This window comes from Danio aesculapii, chromosome 8 (genome assembly GCF_903798145.1).
Source record: "Danio aesculapii chromosome 8, fDanAes4.1, whole genome shotgun sequence".
Classification (NCBI taxonomy): domain Eukaryota; kingdom Metazoa; phylum Chordata; class Actinopteri; order Cypriniformes; family Danionidae; genus Danio; species Danio aesculapii.
In genome coordinates this window covers 45379512-45404347 of record NC_079442.1, presented here as the reverse complement: position 1 = coordinate 45404347, position 24836 = coordinate 45379512, and the positions used below count along the sequence as shown (strand labels likewise).

Genomic DNA, 24836 nt, shown 5'->3' with positions numbered 1-24836 from the left:
AATTGTATGAACATAATTGTTTATCATTTCTGTGGTAGTTTTAATGTAAATATTAAGTGCAAGTGACATGTTAAGTACAGTAAGGACTTTAATGTTACTATACTGTATATGCTGGGGTATGAAGTACAAAGGTCCTTGATTTAAAATGAATGGTGCTTTAAAACGTCCTTGAATCTGCTGTTGATGAAAGCGTGGGAACCCTGAGAAAGAGTTATAATGGAGAGGGGAGCTGTAACTCTGTGTTTCTCTGTGTGTGTTTGTAAAGGAGAAAGAGTAAACAGGCGCTGAGAGACTATAAGAAGGTTCTGGTGCAGCTGGAGACTCTGGAGATTAATGTCGGAGATCAGTGTAGGAAAGAGTTCACTGGTATGGACGTTTTCACTTATATAACATGTACAGTCAGAATTGTTATCCCTCCTGATTTTTTTAGCTCTCCCTGTATATTTTTCCCCCCAATTTCTGTTTAACGGAAATAAGATTTTTTCAACACATTTCTAAACATCATATTTTTAATAACTCATTTCTAATAACTGATTTATTTTATCTTTGCCATGAAGACAGTAAATAATATTTTACTAGATACTTTTTTAAGATACTTGTATTTGGCTTAAAGTGAAATTTAAAGGCTTAACTAGGTTAATTAGGTTAAATTGGCAAGTTAAGGTAATTAGGCAAATAATTGTATAACAGTGGTTAGTTCTGTAGGCAATTGAAAAAAATATTCCTTAATGGGGCTAATAATATTAACCTTAAAATGGTTTTTTTTTTTAATTATAAAAAAAATAAGACTTTCTCCAGAAGAAAAAAATATTATAGGAACTGTGGTGAAAAATTCCTTGCTCTGTTAAACATCATTTGGTAAATATTTGAAAAAGAATATTTACCAAAAGAATATTTACAGGACGGTGAATCATTCTGACTTCAACTTGAATGTAAGGAATTATTATTATTATTGTTATTATTATTATTATTATTATTATTATTATTATTATTATTATTATTATTATTATTATTATTATTACTTCATGATCTGATCCTGTCCGATTCCATTCTAAGAGTGACGGTTTGATTCCAAAACCATTCTACAATGTAGAAAATATTTTTTTCTCTTTTTTTTTCGGTTGTGCAAACCAACTTTACAACTTTACATTTTCTATGTGTGAAAGTACTGCCATCTTAAAAGTATTTAATTTTGTTTAGAAATTTATACAGGGTGTCCGCGGAGTCTTAAAATGCCTTAAAAAGTCTTAAATTTACTGAAATATTGTGTTGTAAGTCTTAAATCTTTTTAAACAGGTCTTAATTGTCCTATATGCTCATGTATAGCTACCCAATCTCGCCATTAACACCCATACAATCACCAACAATCCCAATTTCAATAAAACTTAAAAATGTTTATTTCAAAATGTCATTTTTAACTCTATTTATCACAATGGTTTAATTATTTTCCTCATAATAGTGTTTGTTTAAAAGTTCCCCATGTGTTTAACTGACCTGGACAGACTGTTGTGCATACATTTAGTTTATTATAGTTTTTCAAACTTTCAAAACATTTGTCTTTTTTTAAGTGTATGTTTACAACTAGAGCTTGCTTGTTTTGACACAATATTAAAAATTGTTATTATTAAATTATCATTCTATTATTAAATGCATTTTTTACTATTTAAAATAATAATACATTTAAAATAATACATTTTTTAATAGGGCAAATAGAAATATTTTCCATCTGGGCCATTTAAAAAAAAAATTCCTTAGCGTTTAGCCCTGTATGAGTCTAAAATTTGATTCATAGTGGTCTTAAAAATGTCTTAAAGTCTTAAATAAAATTTTAAGACCCTGTTATATACACTATGAACTGAAAGTAACATTAAAACACCAAATGACAAAGAGCAATTATAAAGAACAAATCGTTTTAATTCCAAAAAATAGAGGATTCATTTGTTTGTTAGTTTATAACCTTTTAACTAAGAAAGATCTTCAAAGCAAAAATGTATAATTAAAAATATTATATTTGCTAATTAGTTTAGAATTGCTTCATCTTTTGCTTCACAGTCATCCCAATATAATTTAAATATAGAATCGATTCTGAACGTTTGAGAATTGATTCAGAATCACAAGAGAAATTTATTTTTCTCTCAACGCTAATAATATGATAATAACCCTTAGATAAAGATTTGTACACTTAAAGGTTTGTTAAAGATTAGTAAGCTTAAACTAATCTTAAAGATTTATGTACCTGTATATGCAGGTTTTTGCATAATTTTAATTCAATTCAATTTTTGAATTCAATTGTATAATTAAATTCAAATGGATTTTTTTTTATTTTTCAGATTTAGATGTAATCTCATATAATCAATTGTAATGATTTAAATGTGTATATTAAAATGTATTAAGAGTGATATCTACATTGAAGATGCATATGTATTTTAACAATCAATAAAACATATATATTTTTTATAGTCCACTATTATAATCATAATATGACAATAAAACAATTAGTAGTAATTTAATGCATTAATGCTTGTCTTAGTAATGATGAATAATAGTTACTTATTTGATTTATAATGTAATATTATGAAATATATTCATTATAATATAAAACATAGTATATTAATAATGCATATAATATGTTGTTATTATTATTATGATTCAAACCATTATTTATAATTTGAATATGAATCATTATTTACTGTTTTATTTATTGTTATTATTATTTACTGTCAATATAAAACTTTTAATCAATATAATCTGATGATGACATCAGATTTCATATTAATATGAAATGTACTGAAGGGTGTATATGTTTGTGTATAGATGAGCTTTCATAACTTTAACAGTTACATCATTTAGAAGGCCATATGTTTACAATGGAATAAACCTACTGCTAATAAAAGAAGAAAAGACGGTAACACTTTAGAATAATAGTCCATTACGTCATGTATTTACTAACATTAACTAATTATGAATAATCTTGTAAAGCATTTATTAATCATGGTTCAACATTTACTAATACATTATTAAAATTCAAACATTGTTAACATTTAGTTAATGCACTGTGAGTTAACATGAACTAACGTTATTTAACTTAACATATGCTAACAAGGATGAATAAAACCATAATAAACGTAAAATTAATAGTTTGTTCATGTTAATAAACATGTTAACTAATGGACCATTATTTTAAAAGGTTACCGAAAAGACTTACACTATTAATAATGCTCTTTTTTTAAATAATGCATACACTGACTCATATAATGATTAACATTATCCGTCACGTGCATCATTAAACTGCAGACCTGATGACGGAGATGATGGATTTAAGCAGTGACGTCGGTGGTCCCGGGATTCCCTTTCTGGATTACCGCACATACGCAGAGCGTGTTTTCTTCCCCGGCCAAAAGGGGGCACCGCTGAGCCAGAACCTGGATTTACCCGACTCCCGCAGGCAGACGGTGGAGCAGGGCCTTTCTCAGCTCAACAACCTGCTCAACAACAGACTCTTCCTCATACGGGTCAGTCCAGTGCCTTTGTTTGTGCTGTCGGTTCAGCTTTAGCATCCTGTGGAGCAAAAGAAAGTCAAGTGTAATAACAGTGTTGATGCCGCTGGCTTGTTTAGCATGTCAGCGGATACCATTTTTTCCCTTCAAAGAGTACACAAATGATGAAAAAGAAAGCGTTGGACGCCTTTTTAAACTGAGAGAGTGGGTTTAGTGGTTTATTATTAGTTTTAGAGGAGCATTGTTCTTGATTTTATGGTAACACTTTATTTGGATGGCCCCTATTGCACATTTTGTTGACTAAAAGTTGCATTGCAACTACATGCCAATTAATTCTCATTTGAGTATTGGTGGACTGTCTTAATATTCAATTCAGTTGAATTCACCTTTATTTCTATAGCGCTTTTACAATGTAGATTGTGTCAAAGCAGCTTCACATAAAAGGTCATAGTAAATTGAAACAGTGTAGTTCAGTTTGTAGTGTTTAAGTTCAGTTCAGTTTAGCTCAGTTCAGTGTGGTTTAATAATCACTACTGAGAGTCCAAACACTGAAGAGCAAATCCATCGATGTGCAGCTCTACAGATCCCAAACCATGCAAGCCAGTGGCGACAGCGGAGAGGGAAAAAAATATCTGTTGATACTGATCCTTCAAAACATTTAGCTTACTATAAGAAACTTTGCAAGTACATGTCAACTTACACTAACCTCAACCTTAACAGCTTACTTATAATCTATTGAGAATTAGTTGGCATGTAGAGGCAATGTAACTTTTACTCAACAAAATGTGTTCAAGGGACAATCAAAATAAAGTGATTCCGATTTTATTTATTTATGTTATTTTATTTTATTTTATTTTATTTTATTTTATTTTATTTTATTTTATTTTATTTTATTTTATTTTATTTTATTTATTTTATTTATTTTATAAATTTTATTTATTTATTTATTTTATTTTATTATTTATTTATTTATTTTATTAATTTTGTTTATTTATTTATTTATTTATTTTATTTATTTATTTAATTATTTATTTATAATGGTGATTCTGATTGAATTAAATTAAGCCATTTTAATTTTTCCTCTTTTTTTAAGATGTGAAATGTGAAAACCTGTGTTTATTACTTTATACTGAATATAAATTACTGAATGCTTTATACCTTTTTAGCCAATGATAAACTTCTGGTGAAAGGTGATTGTTTTCAATTTCATTCGGTTCCTTTAACAGCATCAATGCTGTAATGTAATAAAAATGTAATCAATTAAATAGACTGAAGCATTTATTTAGTTTAAGCCTAAAATCAGATGAACCCCAGTTTAAACGCAAGCATCTTCAGTAGCAGCAGGCTAGCGTAGAATCTTCATTGAAAATACTGGAGTTAAATAAATGATCATATTTTAAAGACATGACGGGGGAAAATATAATTTAATACAGTGCTACTTGTCCGGTCTGAGACCTACTTTATATAGTATATCTATCAGGCAGTGAAGATCACTGATTATTAAAGAAATCAGATCTTAAATGTGGAGGTTTTGTAATGGCATGCTAGTTTGCTGGAATCACTTGGGCTGGCTGACTGAAAATTTAAATTCCCTGTGCATATACCACATTAAAATTAGAAGAAACCCTTGCTCTATAATCATGATCCACACAAACAGGCTTCATACATTAGCTGTATGGAAGATGCATACATTAGGCATAGTATATAAATAAATATCGCATCTGTAAATTCCATAGGCTGCATCCAAAATCAAACTATAGAGTACGCTAAAAACAGTATACGAGCCGTGATGCATTGGGAGAGAATTCATGAACTGGAGTGAAGCGTAGCAACTGACGTATGAGCCTGGGTTGGCGATTTTGGACGCAAGCATATTTTTAAATCAGACAAGCTGTGAAGAGGATCCCTGTTAAAACTGTCCAATTTTCAAAATAAGAGTCCCACATACAGAGGAAATAGAATAATCTGTGTTCTACTTAGAAAATAATGGTAAAAATCATTTTTATATTTATTTCAAAGTGTTTTCATGCCTAAATAGAAGGAAAGCACAGAACAGTCTTGCATTTAAAAGCAAAGGGAGGATCGCCTCTTTAATGTTTATTGCCATCCTTCATAGAAAGATTAAAAAATATGGGAGAAATACGGAAAAATATCTTTACGGGATGATAGCAGGATAGAACTGTAAATTACCGGACAATCCTGGGAAAAACTGGAGCGTTGACAGGTATGCATTTGTATGCAAGTCCTAAACAGAGATAAAAAATCAGTTTTCTATCCTTTTGATCGGTGCATCTCCAATTGTTTTGGAAATCTCAGTCACTATCCTCTTTCTCTGCACTTTATCTGCATTTAAACTGCCAAACTGTCAGGCAGCAGTGCAGAAACTTTTAAATATTTATCCATCGCAGCAGCAGTCGGAGGCGTTTGCAGATGTTTCAGGAGCGCTGTGTTTTGAAAGCTCTCGCTGTTTGATTGAAATTGGTCAAACTAGTGTGTGTGTGTTGTTTTGGGAGTGTGTGTGGCACTAATGTAAGTAAACTCTCTTGCAGTTCATCCACACTCTGGAGGCGCAGCAGAACTTCTCTCAAAGGGACAGGGGTTACGTGGCGTCGCTCCTCACTATGGCTCTTCATGATAAGCTGGAATATTTCACTGATGTGATGAAGAATCTGCTGGGAGATCTGGTGCAGCAGTACGTGGCTAAGAACCCCAAACTCATGCTGCGCAGGTACTTTCACTTTAATTTTTTAGTAGTGCTGGATAAAGATTAATCACGATGACTTGCAGGTTTGTATTTATTTTCGATATGTATGTGCACTGTGTATATTTATAATGTGTATATATAGCAGATACAGTTGAAGTCTCTAGAGTTATTACCCCCCCTGTATATTTTTTCCCCAATTTTCTGTTTAACAGAACAAAGATTTCTAAACATATTAGTTTTAATAACTCATTTCTAATAACTGATTTCTTTCATCTTTGCCATGATGACAGTAAATAATATTTGACTAGATATTTTTCAAGATTCTAGTATTCAGCTTTAAGTGACATTTAAATGCTTAATTAGGTTAATTAGGGTAATTAGGCAAGTTATTTTATAATGATGGTTTGTTCTGTAGGCAATCGAAAAAAAAATTTGCTTAAGGGGGCTAATAATATTGACCGTAGTGTTTTTTTTTTTAAGTTAAAAACTTTTATTGAGCTTATTCTAGCCAAAATAAAAAAAATACAACTTTTTCCAGAAGAAAAAATATGATAGAAAATACTGTTAAAAATTCCTCGCTCTGTTAAACATCATTTGGGAAATATCTAAAAAAGAAAAAGAAGTTCACAGGAGGGCAAATAATTCTGAATTCAGCTATATGATCAAAATTGTATTTAAATAATTAAGTTTAAATAACTATGTAAATATTTTTGTATAGTTTTGTGTTGTTTATCTATATGTGTATCGCTATTTATTATTATTATTATTATTATTATTATTATTATTATTATCATCATATATAATACACACATATATTATGTAAAGAGAAACGCTTATTTTAGAATCAATTAATCGCAATTAATCTTTTCCCAGCACTACTTTTTAGTTATTTTGTATGCATGTATTATTGTAAGCATTTATTGTTGCACATTATTGCAGTGAGGCTATATAATAAAATAATTTTGAATAAGTATTATTTAACATGAATAATTCAAATAAACCTTAAAAAACAAAAATAATATATATGTATATGAATATGAGTATATGTAATGAGTAATAAGTTTGTTTTTAAAGCTTTTATCTTCTTTTTTTATTACAAAGCAGGTTGAAGATATAGAAAATATGACTGTTTTTTGCAGCATTGTAGCTTTGTGTATGCTTTCAAGAACGCATTTTTCAATAATATTCAATAAGTAATAATACGTAGATACTCTTAACCCATTAAAATGTATTTCATTTATTCAAAATTAATTACATTCAGTAAATAATAATACATAAAGTACCCCTTGCTTATTAAAATTAATTGGATTTATTTTTATTTTTGTCTTCCTCGGGTCTTTAAGATCCCAAGCAGGAATAATGTATCAAGGTTCTAGTGTGTGTGAAATAAATGTATGCATTTTCAAATGCGTACAAGATGTGTTTGTATTACACACACATAAAAAAGTGGTCTGTGTTGTCTGATCCGTCCTGATCAGATTACAGTAAATCTAATCTGAATATATTCCACACGTGTGGTCATCTGTAGGACGGAGACGGTTGTGGAGAAGATGCTGACCAACTGGATGTCCATCTGTCTCTATTCATTTCTCAAGGTATTAAAGAGTATGATGGCTTCATTTCTATGCGTTTGCACTGATTATTTTATTTAATTATTAATTAATTTGTATTATTTTTTTTTATTGTCATTTATTAAATTTTATTGTATTTTGTATTTAATTTACATTTTTGTAAGAGTTATTATTTTTTAATATCACAAGTTATATTAGATGGAATAATAATATTAATAGTATTATAAAAAAATATTTGAATTATATTATATTATATGTAAATAATACTAATATAATTCAAAATGAATACAATGGCATAATAATATTAATACTGCTACTGCTACAAAAATTCATAATAATAAATAAATATTTTGTAAAAAAATCATAATAAATATTAATTTGTTACAATATTATGTTCATATAATAATGATGAATTATATTATATATTGATAATAGTAATCTAATACGGAATGAATACAATAATAATATATATTAGATGGAATAATAATAATAATAATAATATTAATACTGCTACTGCCATAAAGAAATCATAATAAATGCATTTTGTAATAAGAAAATTATACTAATAATAATATTATGTAAATAAACTGTTAATATAATAATAAAGAATTATATTATTATATGATATTTTATATAGTATTATATTATAAAGAATTGTTATTATATTATATTATATTATAATATATTATATTATATTATATTATATTATATTATATTATATTATATTATATTATATTATATTATATTATATTATATTATATTATAATACTAAAATAATATGAAATGAATACAATAACTATTAATATATTTTAGATGGAATAATAATGATAATAATAATAATAATAATAATGTTAATACTTCTACTGCCACATGTTTTGTTTTGTAATAAGAAAATTATACTAATCTTAATAATGATAATATTATGTTAATAAATTAATATAATAATAATAATAATAATAATAATAATGAATTGTATTATAGTATTATATGATATTTTATATCATATTCTATTATAAAGAATTGTTATATTATATTATATTATATTATATTATATTATATTATATTATATTATAATAATACTAATATAATACGGAATGAATAGAATAATAACACATATTAGATGGAAAAATAATAGTATTAATACTGCAACTGCCATAAAAGAAAATCATAATAAAAGCATTATTTTGTAATAAGAAAATTATACTAATCATAATAATAATAGTATTAAGTTAGTAAACTGTTAATATAATAATAATGAATTATATTATAATATATGATATTTTATATGATATTGTATTATAAAGAATTATATTATATTATATTATATTATATTATATTATATTATATTATATTATATTATATTATATTATATTATATTATATTATATTATATATTAATTATACTAAAATAATACAAAATGAATACAATAATTAACTAATATTAGAATGAATAATAATATTAATACTGCTACTGCCATAAAGAATTATAAATGTATTGTTTTGTAATAAGAAAATTATACTAATCATAATAATGATAATATTACCTTAATAAATTGATAATATAATAATGATGAATTAGATTATTGTTATGAAGCGGACAGGAGACAGAGGTAAGGAAACGTTAGGGTGTTTATTAAATGACAACAAGGAGCACATGAAGGATAGCCAGGAGGATCAGGAATGATGTTGGGGTCTTTTCCTCCGTGGCTGGGTAACAGGAATACACGAGGATGGACAGCACACACCAGATACAGCTGACAGAGGATGACACAGACTTGGAAGGACTGGAAGACAGGACGATTCGGGAGGACCAGGAAGACTAGGAGGAATACAAAGAGAACAGGTAAGTAAATCGTTTGTTTTAGCTGAGGATGACTACGCTGAGTGGTCGCTCAGTTGTCCGCTTTCGTCGAGACGAGCCCGGACAATGAGCGACTGGAGTGCTGTGCTTTTATCTGGTGCTCGTGAATGTGATGCAGCTGTGTGCTCATTAGAAGTCAGGTGATGGTGATCTACGTGAGTGGGGGTCGTGAGAGCCTGACCAATCCATGACAGTACCCCCCTCCCCAGGGCCCGCTCCTGAGGGCCGACACCTCCGACGCCGTGGTGGTCTCCCTCTGCCTCTAGGCGCTGGGAACTCAGGGTGGCTCTCATGAAACTCCACCATGAGACTAGGATCGAGAATATCAGCTCTGGGAACCCATGTCCTTTCTTCGGGGCCGTACCCTTCCCAGTCCACCAGGTACTCCAACTGGCCACCACGACGTCGGGAACGCAAGATCTCCTTCACTGCGTAGACGGCTCCTTCTTCTAGGAGCAGTGGAGGAGGGGGTTCCTCTTCGTGGTCAGGCTCTGTGGAGGGAAGAACAGGATCGTGATAGGGTTTCAGGAGTGATACGTGGAATGTAGGGTGAATACGGTAGTGAGAGGGTAATTGTAGTTTGTAGGTGACGGGGTTAACCTGTTCCACGATGGTGAAGGGACCAACAAATCGGGGACTTAACTTGCGAGAGGGCAGTCGCATGCGTATGTCCCGGGTGGATAGCCACACCTTTTGTCCGGGTGTGTATCTGGGTTCTTCAGACCTTCTCCTATCGGCGGTTACCTTGCTTCGACGGACTGCCCTCTGCAGATGTTGATGAGCCTCGTCCCAGACTCTCTCGCTCTCCCGGAACCAGTGATCCACTGCGGGGACATCAGATGGTTCGCCATCCCAGGGAAAGAGCGGTGGTTGGAAGCCCAGGACGCACTGGAATGGCGTGAGTCCGGTGGAGGGTTGCCGCAGTGAATTTTGGGCATATTCTGCCCAGCCCAAATACTGGCTCCAGGAGTTCTGGTGACCACTGCAGAAGGTCCTCAGGAACCGTCCCACCTCCTGAATCTTCCTCTCTGTCTGCCCGTTGGTTTGGGGATGATATCCAGAAGAGAGGCTGACGGCCACACCTAGGAGCTTGAAGAAGGCTTTCCATAGACGTGAGATGAACTGTGGACCTCTGTCCGACACAATATCTTCTGGAATACCAAATGACCTGAAGACTTGATTAAAGATATTGTCGGCAGTTTCAAAGGCTGTGGGAAGACCTTTCAGAGGGATTAGTTTGACAAACTTTGAGAATCTATCTACTATGACTAGAATACAGGTATTACCTTCTGACGAAGGGAGGTCAGTGATAAAGTCCACTCCTAGGTGTGACCAGGGACGGTTCGGAATCGGCAAGGGATGGAGCTTTCCAGCGGGTAGATGACGTGGGCTCTTGGATTGGGCACAGTCCTTACAGCCCTGAACATATTGCCTCACATCCCTTGCCATGTTTGGCCACCAGAATCGTTGGGATACTAGCGAGAGAGTATTGTTGATCCCTGGATGTCCAGTGCCTAGCGAGGTATGTAAGGAGTGGATCAGATCTACCCGGTGTTCAGGTGGTATGAACTGCCGATGAGGAGGGCATCCCGGCGGAGCAGGGGCTTCCGGAGTGGCAACGACTGGAGGAGCGTTCCAGGTGATCGGACAAATGGAGATGTGTTCGGGAAGAATCTTCGTTGGGAGTTCTTCATGATCGTGATGCTCGTGTAAACGAGAGAGAGCGTCTGCTCTTAGATTCTTGGGTCCTGGACGATAGGAAATGGAGAAATCAAAACGTGAGAAGAAAAGTGACCATCTGGCTTGACGTGGACATAGTCTCTTGGCCTCTTTGATGTATTGGAGGTTTTTGTGATCTGTGATCACCTGGAACGGATGTTTGGCTCCCTCCAACCAGTGACGCCACTCCTCCAAGGCTAGCTTGATTGCTAGAAGCTCCCTGTCTCCTATGCTGTAATTCTGCTCCGCCGGGCTCAACTTCCGAGAGAAATAGGCACAGGGATGCAGTCGGGGCGGTGTATCATGATGTTGAGATAATACTGCCCCGACGCCGGTGGTGGATGCGTCCACTTCCACCACGAAAGGAAGATTTGGGTCAGGATGAGTCAGGAGTGGGGCCCTTGTGAACTCCTTCTTAAGAAGGCGGAAGGCTGCGGCTGCTTCTTTGGTCCACTCCAGTCCTTTGGGTTTACCCTTGAGGAGATTAGTGAGAGGTGATGTAATCCTGCTGTAGTCCTTGATAAACCGTCTATAAAAGTTAGCAAACCCAAGAAACCTCTGGAGCTCCTTAATGGAAGTGGGTTCTGACCAGGATAGAACAGCCTCAATTTTCTTCCCATCCATACGTATACCGGTTTGGTCAATGATGTATCCCAAGAAATGAATCGACTTCTGGTGGAATGAGCATTTCTCCGCTTTGAGGTAGAGGTGATGTTCTCTCAATGTGTGTAGGACCTCCGCAACGTGTTGGCGATGTTCGGCCTCACTCCGGGAGTAAATGAGGATGTCATCTATGTACACTATTACACAGTGGTGAAGAAACTCCCGGAGGACTTCATGAATGAAGTTTTGGAATACGGAGGGGGCGTTGACCAGACCGTAAGGCATGACCTCATATTCATAGTGGCCAGTAGGGGTCACGAATGCTGTCTTCCATTGGTCCCCCTCACGTATTCTTATCAGATTATACGCGCTGCGGAGGTCCAATTTAGTGAAGACTTTAGCTTCTCGGAGCTGTTCCAAAGCGGCTGGTACCAGAGGAAGGGGATATCGGTATTTTACTGTACCGTTATTTAGGACCCTGTAGTCGATGCATGGACGCAGCCCTCCGTCCTTCTTGGCCACAAAGAAGAAGCTTGAGGCGGCTGGTGATTTTGAGTGACGTATGTACCCCTGACTCAGAGCCTCCCTTATGTAATCTTCCATTGCCTGATTCTCTGGAAGCGAGAGCGGGTAGATCCTACCTCTTGGCAACTGGGCATCTGGAACTAGGTCGATCGCGCAGTCCCATGGCCGATGCGGCGGTAGCTGGGAAGCTCTCTTGGGGCAGAAGACATCATGAAAGGAGCTGTACTCCTTAGGAATGTGGATAGACTGCTTCTCAGGAGGGCTCTCGACCGATGTTGCAAACAAAGAAATGGGGGTTCCGACCTTGAAGAGGGAGATTTGGAAAACAGGCAGGTGTACATCCAGATCCCCATTTCTTTATCTCTCCTGTGCCCCAAGAGATGATGGGATCGTGCTTCACCAGCCACGGGCGCCCTAGAATGATGTCCATATTTGCACCCTCCAGAACCAGAAATTGAATCCTCTCTTGATGTAACAACCCCACTTGAAGAAGGATGTCTTCGCATTGTCGATGGATACGGGTCGAAGATCGAGTGCACTGGGTTATCGGTTGTATCTGGTATATATGCGAGGACGCCTCAGTACGGAGGTGGAGTTGACGACAGAGGGATTGGGAGATGAAGTTCCCTGCTGACCCGGAGTCGATGAGGGCTGTGACAAGGAGAGAAATAGAGGCAGTAGTTATTTGTACGGTGGTAGTAAGTGGTTTACATTGTTCAATATTCGTACTGAATACACTCACTGAAGTCCGAATGGGACGAAGGGGACACTCCATACGGGTGTGTCCACTGACACCGCAGTATAGACACAGACCCCGGGTCAGCCTCCTCTGTCGTTCCGCTGATGTCAGTCTTCCAGACTCTATTATCATGGGTTCTGGTTCTGGAGAGGCTGTTGACTCAGGCGATTGGAGGAGTGCAGACGAGGGGGTGATGGTGTCCTGTTGATAGGAACGGAGACGATCGGAACATCGGAGAGAATGTTGGATGAATCTCTCCAGACCCATTGTATCATCTAATGTGGCCAGTTGGATTCGGAGCGTGGGTTCCAAGCCGAGCCGGTACGTGGTCAACAACGATCTCTCATTCCATCCACTTGCAGCTGCTAGAGTGCGAAACCGGAGCGCATATTCCTGTGTAGATAGAGTACCTTGCTTTAGATGATACAGCTGCTCTCCAGCGGCTACTTCCCCATCAGAACGTCCAAACACCTCTTTGAAATACTCCGTGAAGGTAGTGATGGAATTCATGACCGGCCCGGCTTGGTTCCAGATCGTCTCAGCCCATTTAAGTGCAGGTCCAGAGAGTAGAGATACGATGTAGGCGATCTTCGACTTATCTGTGGGATATAGAGAAGGTTGCATTTCGAATATGAGGGAACATTGTAACAGAAAACCATTGCACTCCCCCGCTCCGCCTGAGTAGGGCGCTGGTCGGGCCATGGGACTGGAAGGAAGGGCCGAAGAAGAAACTGTGGAGGCGGAAGTGCTCGGTGCTGGTGGTGCGTTGGAAAGTGGAGCTGGTGGCTGTAGAATCCGCTTCAACTGGTCCACCAGCTCTTGAAGGTGATCGGGGGTGCTCATGTTGTCGTCGTTAAGGGTCCGGGCTTCTGTTATGAAGCGGACAGGAGACAGAGGTAAGGAAACGTTAGGGTGTTTATTAAATGACAACAAGGAGCACATGAAGGATAGCCAGGAGGATCAGGAATGATGTTGGGGTCTTTTCCTCCGTGGCTGGGTAACAGGAATACACGAGGATGGACAGCACACACCAGATACAGCTGACAGAGGATGACACAGACTTGGAAGGACTGGAAGACAGGACGATTCGGGAGGACCAGGAAGACTAGGAGGAATACAAAGAGAACAGGTAAGTAAATCGTTTGTTTTAGCTGAGGATGACTACGCTGAGTGGTCGCTCAGTTGTCCGCTTTCGTCGAGACGAGCCCGGACAATGAGCGACTGGAGTGCTGTGCTTTTATCTGGTGCTCGTGAATGTGATGCAGCTGTGTGCTCATTAGAAGTCAGGTGATGGTGATCTACGTGAGTGGGGGTCGTGAGAGCCTGACCAATCCATGACAATTATATTATAATGTGGTATTTTATATGATATTGTATTATAAAGAATTGTTATATTATATTATATATTAATAATACCAATATAATACGAAATGAATACAACAATTAATAATATATATTAGATGGAATATATTAATTTTTCTGCTACGAAAAAATCATCACAATAAATGCATTGTTTTGTAATGAGAAAATAGCACTTATCATAATAATGATTAATTGTTTAATAATTCTTTTATTGTGTTCAGAGGTCTGCATTGTGTCTTCACTGTGTAATATCAGCACATCACTATACTGTAGGCCTGTCATGAGTTATAGTTTTAATAAAACTCCTTCTATGAGTTCCCACATATAAACACCATTTAATGTTCCAGACATAAATGCAGTCGATAATGTGTGTGTTTGTGTTTGTGCAGGAGGTTGCTGGAGAGCCTCTTTACAAGTTGTACAGGGCTATTAAATACCAGGTGGATAAAGGGCCAGTGGATGCAGTGACGGGTAAAGCCAAACGCACACTTAACGACAGCCACCTGCTCAGAGAAGACATCGACTACTGCGCTGTGGTGCGACTCACAAACACTGACATCTCAATTAGGGCTGGGAAATTCATTTGATTCACAAGCTCTCGATTCAGTTCTCGATTTGATTCAATGAATGTAAATTTAAAGTCTGTATAAACCGGAAGCTGCGACTGTTTTTTGTTTTTGTTTTATATAATGTGACCAGTGATGGGAATGACAGCGCTATAAATAAACAGCAATACTTTCAGGAACGATTAATCAAATTAATTACTGTTTCCCCCGTTACAACATCGTTACAATCACTGACAATAAAATGTGCGTTACTAAAATTGAGAACACTGAAGTGGAGTCAGAACGATGGCAAATTCAACAAGTTCAAAGGTAGCGTTTGCAGACTGGAAATATAAGATCTACTGTTTCCTCGTTGAGGTACAACTTATGCCCAGGAAAATAGTCTCTCTGCGTAATTTTTTTTTGTTTTATTATTTTTTAGGGGTTTTCACCTTCATTGATAGGACAGTGGAGATTAGAGACAGGAAAGTGTAGGGAGCAGAGAATCGGATCGGCAAAGGACCTCGAGTTGGGAATCGAACTTGGGTCACCACGAGCATCTCTGTGCTAGTGTTGACACACTAACCACTAGGCTATTGGCGCCGACAATGACAAGTAATTCTAATCTAATGAAGCACCTCACGTCGTCACATGCCTCCACAAAATTAGTGGCTACACAAGTGATAACGTGAGCTCTGATACCAAAGGAGGAGGCGAAGCCACGACGTCAAAGCAAATTGAAACTTTATTTTTCTCCACCGCAAACTCTTATTACTCAGTGCTTATTACTACTGAGACAGAATTGAACAAAATAATATCTAGATATATAGTTGAGGACTTGCTGCCATTGTCTCTCACATTCTCCCACAACAACATCCAAATAGTGTAGATTAGTGTACAATGTTTTATATTTATTTGGATTTTTTTTTAAAGTAATGCAATAATTACTTTCCCTGGTAATTAGTTACTTTTAGAATTATGTAACTCATTTACTAATTTGTGAGAAGTAACTATAACTAAATATTCTTTTAAAGGAACATGCCCAACACTGATTGTGACGCCGTTCCTAGAGAAACGGAATATTTAATGAGAAAACAGTGGGCGTGGCTTGTTTTGTTTCTACTGCGAGCTGATTGGCTGTAGTAGGTATTTCATTCAGATAGAGCGGGAAAAGGGTTTCGGGAGAGTTATTGTTACATATTTTTTTGATCGACTACAGAACAAACCACTGTTGTCCATTAACTTGACTAGTTAATCTAATTAAGCTAGTTATATAAATATACTGTATTAGAACTGCACAATATATCGTTTCAGCATTGATATCGCAATGTGATCATTCGCAATAATCACATCTTAGGATTTGCAATGTTGAGTTTGTTTTATAATTTATTATTTGCATGTGTTTTTGAGGCCTGTGATTGTGAAAGCATTCAGGCATAATACATTTGTACATTTAATAAAAATCTGTACCTGAATACTGTTAGACCCGAACAACGATAAAACACTGTTTATTTCCAGGGTATCTTTTTCTTTTGTTGTATTTATAGACTGTTTATTAGATTTTATGGAGACGAATCAGCCTAATCAATCTAACGTTATAAATTCTTTCCAAATAGAGATATTAATCATCCGGTTGACATTGTATTTATATCACAATATATATATATTGCTGAATGAAAAAATATCGCAATGTTAGATTTTTTTCAATATCGTTCAGCCCTATACTGTATATAAGTATAAATATATATATTTATGTACTGTATAGTAAACATAGATTCTAAATAATCAAATAAATTCCTCATATGTTAACGAAACGTTCAGAGCAGTGAATGTTTGTTTTTTCTTTTGTTCTCTGATTAATATTAACAGCATAAACAATATATTAATTCCCTGTTGATGCTGTAAAGAGCTCCTATTTTGCATTAAAAAATGTCATATTTTGGTTTAAGGGGTCTCCAACAACATGTTGATATGGGTGCAAGGTCAAGAAACACTTTCAATGTTTTCTAATATGCATTTACTTTTACCTAATTATCCCAGCAAGTCTCATATGAATCGTTCAGTGATTCATTTGTTCCCAAACCCCTTCTTTGCATGAAGCTAATCTGCGGTGATTGGTCAGATGACCCAGTCTGTTGCGATTGGTTGACTGCGTTCAGCATGAGACACAGAGAAAAGCCCACCACAGCTATGAAATAGCAGCCAGAGAGTATGCGAGAGCCCAATGCAGGAATGCAACAAATCAAAGCAGTTCAACACCAGCATATTGCTCTACTCTTAAACCTCACCCCAAGTAATGACAACAAACATTCAGTATTAATCCACAGTGGCAAAAGTTGAACTATTTTGAAAATTAATTGCGCCACGTGTAAGGAACAGCTGATGGTGGACATAGCAAAGACAACCGCCAGAGGATCGCGAGCTCAGAAACGCATTTAAATCGATTTAAGGAAGAAGCATGTGTCAAGTTTTCAACTTGGTTTTGGACATGATATGTGAACAGCCCCATACAGATTTAACCTGGGAGATACAGTACAAGCACTGATCTATAATAGATATGTGATTACAAGCCGCGCGCTGTGATTATAACTAATAACACAATTAAACACATATTTTGCAAACTACACAAAAGGAGGCAACAATTTTATTTACACTTACATGTTATGATCTAGAGGAAGAAGAAACGGGTCCATATGAACTGTAAAGGTTACTGACAAAGTCCCTGACAAAGTCCTTTAGTCTCTGCTCCTCCTTCAGTAGCAAACAGCCGACGAATCCCGCGCTGCAGCGTAGGTTGTTGTATCAAAAATCAGGAAAATGACAGGAAGAAACACAGCACTAGGTTGGCTATACTGTGGTATTGTAATGAACTTTAACCCTTTATTCCCTGCAGCTGAATCTCAATTGATGCGTCCTAATTCGCATACTTATACTACACCCCTAAAGTATGTACTTTTTTGTGAAGGAAAAGTACACAGATTTGAGTACTGATCGTTAACTGATCGTTGTGTTGCTTAGTTACAAGCCCTGTCAATCATCCACACATCATCCACATTTCTTGTTTACTTCCCTACCTTATTGGAGAAGCAGGAGCAGCAGGTTAATCTCCCAATCATGAGTCTTTCATGCAGAGAAATCTCCTCAGGTGTTTGGATAATTATGCATTCATACATTAATGTCCAAACACGTCTTTATATAAGTTCAGTATTGTTGTTGCAGATGAAATATAACACAGAAAACACGATTAAACCATGTTCCAGTGGGCTAGATATTAATTAACAGTCATACAATTATCTTTACCAAAGCCTCTCTACTTGATGGTTGGTATCGCGCGTCCATCATGTTTGTAGTTTGTTTACAATTTTCACCCGCGTTTGTAGTTCTAAATCGAATTCACGTCCTACGCGCAATGTATTGTGGGCAATATCAGCGGTTAGAGTATGGACGCGTCTACACTTCGAGTTTTCCTGGAAATAGTAAACCATACAGGAACCTTTGGCATACTCTTTTCAACATACTACGATTTGGGACATACTAATTCTACTTTCAAATACTATTTAGGACGGAGAGTATGCGAATTGGGACGCAGCACATCTGTCAGTGATCGTCATATTCGCGTCAGTCCCGTGATCCCCCGCGCCTCCGCTAGTGTGTGGAAGGAAAGCACGTGCTCATTTTACCGGAACTGGAAGTACATATTTGGTGATGTACCGTATCGACGTAGATGCGATCAAACAAAAGATTCGAATCCAACTCGATTCGTATTCAATGAGTCAAATATTTGGCTGATGAATCAATAGTTTTAAACATGCTGCACTTTTAGATTTTAAACCTCAGCTGGATGTTTTAATTCACTTAGTGCTGTGTTACACACTGCATGGAAGGTCATTTTCCAAAACTCATAATAGGGGCTCTTTAAAACATTATACACAGATAATACCTCAAACCTGGGTTTACTTTACACTTAACTGACTGTTGATAACATGAATACTCATTGGGCATTTCTACAAATAATGAATGGTTTTTGACCATTCAAGTTGCATTAAACTGCAAAAGTGAAGTGAAATCAGAGTTCTGTCTCTCCACAAGCTTCAGATCTTTTTTCAGCATTTAAAAAAAAAGATTTGATTGAAAAAAGAATACTTTCCCAGCACTAATCTCAATAAATCACAAAACAAAGCTCCCAAATGAATGAATCCAATAAAACAGTGTTTGTGTTTCTCATCTCAGACTCTGACGGTGCTGGTGAAGAGCGGTGTGGAGGTTCAGCCCTGTCCTGTTAAAGTTTTGGACATTGACACCATCACTCAGGTCAAAGATAAAATCCTGGACCAGATTTATAAAGGAGCGGCGTTCTCCCAGAGACCAGCCGCAGACTCACTTGACCTCGGTACTGTTTCTGATTCTGTACATCTTAAATATGTTTGATTATTGATATGGTTTCATGTATTTTGTGTGTTGTGTTTCCTCAGAGTGGAGATCGGGTCAGGCGGGTCACCTGACTTTGTCTGATGATGATGTCACAGCCATTGTTCAGGGCCGCTGGAGGCGAATCAACACTTTACAGCACTACAAGGTACAGCTGGACATTTATTGACTGTCACTACTTTACACTGCTGTTTACTCAGATTTATTGGTTGATTTGTGGGTTGGCTGTTTAATTCATCTTTATTTTATTTTCTGTAGATTATGTCAAAGCAGCTTAACATAGACGAAGTTCTAGTAAATTGAAACTGCTTCAGTCCAGTTTTCACAGATCAAACTCAGTTCAGTGTAACTTTTTACAGTAATTGAATAACTTTTTTAGGTTTGTTGACTTAAGTAGGTTTGTTGGATTTTAAGTTGGTTGTTTGGTTGATGCAAGTTTGAGAGTTTTTTGTTTAGTTTTTTCCTTGTGAATTGGGCGGTTGATTGTTGTGAGTTTGTTTGGTTTATTTTCTGTTGGTAAATATTGTAATTGTAACTTGTTTATTTTGTAACTTGTTTAGTTAGAGCGAATGTGTTTGTTTTAGTTTCTGACTTGGTTTTTTGTTGAGTTCGTTTTGTTTATTTTGTGGGTTGTTTTTTGTGAGTTTGGTTTGTTTACTGAGTCTGATTGTTTATTTCGTGAGTTTAGCTGGTCGATTTGATGACTGGATTTGTTTTTGGGAGTTTGTTTACTGAGTTTGGTTGGTTATTTATGTGAGTTGATTGTTTATGGAAGTTTGGTTGTTCGTCATTTCTGTCATTGCTTAGTTGATTTTTGTGAGATTGGTTGGTTGATTTTGTGGGTTGGTTGTTTTTGTATGTTTATTTTGTGAGTTTAGCTGGTTGATGTGTTAAATTTGTTGTTTACTGAGTTTGTTTGTTTTTTATGTTAGGAAAATGTTTATGGAAGTTTAGTTGGTTCACATTTCTTTACTTGCTTTGTTGATTTTTGTGAGTAAGGGCACTTTCACACCTGTGAATCGATTCATTTGTTCCGAAACAGGGATTAAAATTGTTACATTGATGCTCTTTGCTCTTGGTGCGGTTCACTTTCACACAGCAAAGTTTCTAAACGGACCAAAAGAGCTAAAACAAGTCCTGTGTGAGTAAACTCTCCTCACATTGGTCAGAGTATCAGGGTTTATTTTGCAGAGTCCCGGTCAGCTGTCAGGGGGGTGGTGGTTTGGTGGTGTTTGACAAGGTGCGCACGATGTGTCTGAAGAGCGAGGAGGGATGTGGTGGGGAGGGGTGAGAAGGGTGTGTGATGTATTTGAGGACCGGGAGGGAGACATGTGATTTTCGGGAGATTATCACTCATTTGCGGGCATCCGGGAGTCTCTGTGCATTTGCGGGAGTCTTCCGAAACTTCCGGGAGACCTGGGATGTCTGGAATGACCTCCCGCCCTACTCATAATTCTCTCTTCATATAGCTGTATGCATATTACATATCCATAATACACTGTGATATAACCGGGTTTGGATCGTATTGCTTTCTCACTGCAATAGATCCACTCCAGAGTTTGTTTCGTTCGAGCCGAGACCACCTCATTCAGGCGATCTCGGAGCGATTGTTTTGGAGTGGATCCAAGCGCGATTGCTGGATTCACATATGCCAAACGAACCGCGCTAACTGGGCAAACGTGACTGGTTCCGAAACAAAAGTCTAGGTGTGAAAGCACCCTCAGGTTGTTTTTGTGAGTCTGATTGTTTATTTTGTGGCTTTAGCTGGTTGATTTACTGAGTTGATTTGTTTTAGTGAGTTTGTTTTGTTTACTAAGTTTGGATGGTTATTTATGTAAGTTGATTGATTATGGACGTTTCGTTGGTTGACATTTTTACTTAGTTGATTTTTTGTGAGTTTGTGGGTTGTTTTTTGTGAGTTTGGTTTGTTTACTAAGTCTGATTATTGTGAGTTTAGCTGGTTGATTTAGTGAGTTAATTTGTTTTTGTGCGTTTGTGACATTTCTTTAGTTGCTTAGTTTATTTTCTGTGAATATTTTTCATTGCTTGATTTTGTGGTTTGGTTGTTTTTGTGAGTCAGATTGTTTATTTCGTGATTTTAGCTGGTTGATTTAGTGAGATTTTGTTTTTGTGAGTCTGTAAACTGAGTTTGGTTGGTTATTTATGTGAGTTGGTTGTTTATGAAAGCTTGGTTGATTGACATTTCTTTACTTGCTTGGTTGATTTTTGTAAGTGTGGTTGATTTTTTATTTGATTTGGTTTATTTTCTGGGTGTTTGTTAGTGTCAGTTTGGTGTTTTGAGATTAAAAGTATAGTTCATCCAAAACTGAACATGCTGTCATCATTTACTCACGCTTTACTTGTCACAAACCCATGTCACTGTCTATATTCTTTCAAACACAAAAGAAGACATTTTGAAAAATGTTGGAAACCTGTAACCATTGACTTCCATAGTATTTTTTTTTTTACTGTGGATGTCAATGGTTACAGGATTCAGAATAAGATTTCAGAATAAAAAAAAACTCATAAAGGTTTGGAACCATCTGAGGAAAAGTAAATGCGAGTAAATTGTCATTTTCGGATGAACTCTCTGTTTTTTTTTAGATTGTTTTAGTTTATTATTTTAATTCCTCTTTATCTTCTCAGGTACCTGATGGGGCCACAGTGGCATTAATTCCTCGTTCCCAGAGTTCTCTTGGTGTAAATCAGGTCTACCAGACTGGAGAGAGTAAGTAATGAGCAAAATCACTTTTGCACTTTTATTTCTGACCATCAGAGAGGAAAAGTGTATCAGTTTGTAGTTTATATCTGATCTGCTTCTTGTAATTGCTGCAGAAACCCCTATGCTTGAAGGAGAGGAGGAGGAAGGTCTTCGTTTGTGGCATTTGGTAAAGCCTACCGAAGACCCCGAGATCCCCAAACACAGAAAGAGCAGCATGAGAGAGCGGGAGCGAGCAAAAGCCATTCCTGAGATCTACCTTACACGATTGCTTTCAATGAAGGTATGAGATGCGTTTACACTACCAGAATATGCCACACATCACAGATCCTGACTTTCATCATGTTTATGTGTGTGATACGCAGTTTATGAGTAGGGTTGGGTACCGTTGTAACCAGTATGCACTGGACCGAATAAGCATATGAATTTCGGTGCCACTGGTGCTGCGACAAGAACGTAAAGCAGGTCGCACACCAGAAGCGCTGCTCGGACACTGTTCATATTTCTGCCACGCCACAGAGTGCCATCTGAATACTTTCATTTTAAATAGCATGCAAATGTGCGCATCTGGTGTGTGATACTTTCATCTGTCATGTGCGCGCCGTGTTGCGGCTCTGAGCAGGGCATCCGGTGTGTGACACCCTTAAGAAGCATCAAGGGGTACATCAAAGGCACACATAAGTCTGCGTTGTGTCACACCATCTCTAAATATTTAATTCTAAACAGCTTTGAGGGATACGGACACTGTCAGCAATGTCAGGCATTTGTTCTTGTTGCTTATAGAAGGCAAAGCGTGCAGTAAGGCGCATGCAGTGAGCGACTCCCTTCATCAACACGCATGATCGCATTCATCTAATTTTCTTAAACTAAGCATTGCTAAAGTATGGCTATATTTTACAAGCAAGGATTCTGACACACCAATGAGCAGCAGATGCTTTACAAAACTTGCTTGTAAGGGGGGAAACACATCAAACTTATGAAATGTGTGGGCTCATGGAATCAACTTAAAGGTGGGGAATGGACTGTCTTTGACAGCTTGTGACATCATCTGGCACTTTCAGTGAGTACGTTTACATGGACATCAATACTGTGATTTTAATATGATTAAGACAATACTCTGATCAAGAGTCTACCACGTAAACAGTGATTTTTGATTGTCTTAAAGGACCACAGACACAAACTGCAGAGGAAACCTTTATAGGCTGGTGACGCAATGACGTTAATGGATCTATGTGCTATAACATGTAACTGGGAATCATGAATGTAACATTCAAAAAGCAACTCATGTAAACACCTTAATCATATTATTGTCTTATTCAGATTAAGACAAATCATTAGATCACTGATGTCCATGTAAAAGTAGTCACAAGCCCCAAACCCAGAAAAAAGGTGTTCCCTGATTTTGATGACAGCCTTTCCACAGGTTAGTAGTAAGCTAATGTAATGTTAATAGCATAATGCAAATCTTGCATTCATGCTAACAAACAAATGATCAAAATTTATATATTAATGCAATTCAAATATATAAAATATGAATTGATGTTTACTTTAAACTTATTATAATATATATTTATTGTTCATTATAATCATTAAAATATTTTGTTTTTGTCAAATAATTTTGAGGCTAAAAAGTATCGGTTCAGGCACCGTTTTGGCACCGGTACCGTTTTAAAAGTATCGATTTAGCACCGGTATCGAAATAACCCCAAACAATACCCAAACCTATTTATGAGTGCCCTAAAAAAATTACGTCAGCTTGAATGAGCATAGTTTTTGATTTGGCTGGCCTGACTGCAGTAACGTGACCTCTCAACTGTAAAACTTTTGAAAGTTTTTTTTTAATAATAAAAGTGTACAACTTTTAGCTTGTTATTTAAAAATTACAAGCTAATAAATCATACACAATCCCTCTGCAAACATGTTCAGTTTGCCCTGACATTTGAGTCGCTTCGCTCATTTTCAAACTTCTGCTATAATGAGCTATAGTTTTCTGTCTGTTCAACAACAGAGTGTGTGTTTTTCATTTAGAAGCGACAGAGAGTTTACCTTGACTTCAGCCGAAAGTTGATTGGTTGCTCGCCTTGTGTGGACTGTCCAGTAGCAGTTTTTAACTCGATTTATTTTCAACTCCAGAAAACCATGTAGCAAAAGAAAACCAAGTGGCAAATAAATATTTGCTTCCTTAATAATTCATCTTAATAAATAGGCACAAGTAATTAACTATTTAAATAAATATTTGTGCTTTTGCATGGAATGAAAATAAAATGAATGGAGATTACTGCTTCAACAGTGCATCAAGTTAAAATAAATGTACATTTATGATGAAAGATGACACATTTAAGATTTGATTCAATGACAATAATCCAATGTTGGACTTGGGGCTAACATGCCATCAAATATTTTCCTTATAGTATTATATATAGCATATTGTAGTATAGTATAGTGTTGTATTGTATTGTATGGTGTAGTGTAGTATAGTGTTGTATAGTATAGTATAGTATAGTATAGTATAATATACTATAGTATTGTATAGTTTTAAATTGTATTCTATTGTATAGTATAGT

The 24836-nt window shown here is 36.2% G+C and overlaps 1 protein-coding gene across 1 annotated transcript in view; it reads left to right on the top strand.

Annotated features, from left to right (window-relative positions):
- Positions 1 to 24836, top strand: part of plxnb3 (plexin B3) — a 187858-nt gene that overhangs the window by 154401 nt on the left and 8621 nt on the right. The window contains exons 21-29 of the mRNA XM_056464055.1: positions 266 to 366; positions 3295 to 3512; positions 6047 to 6225; positions 7730 to 7796; positions 14970 to 15116; positions 19356 to 19515; positions 19598 to 19701; positions 22200 to 22281; positions 22389 to 22555. Coding sequence (XP_056320030.1) covers positions 266 to 366; positions 3295 to 3512; positions 6047 to 6225; positions 7730 to 7796; positions 14970 to 15116; positions 19356 to 19515; positions 19598 to 19701; positions 22200 to 22281; positions 22389 to 22555 — 1225 coding nt within the window. The remainder of the gene's footprint in view (positions 1 to 265; positions 367 to 3294; positions 3513 to 6046; positions 6226 to 7729; positions 7797 to 14969; positions 15117 to 19355; positions 19516 to 19597; positions 19702 to 22199; positions 22282 to 22388; positions 22556 to 24836) is intronic.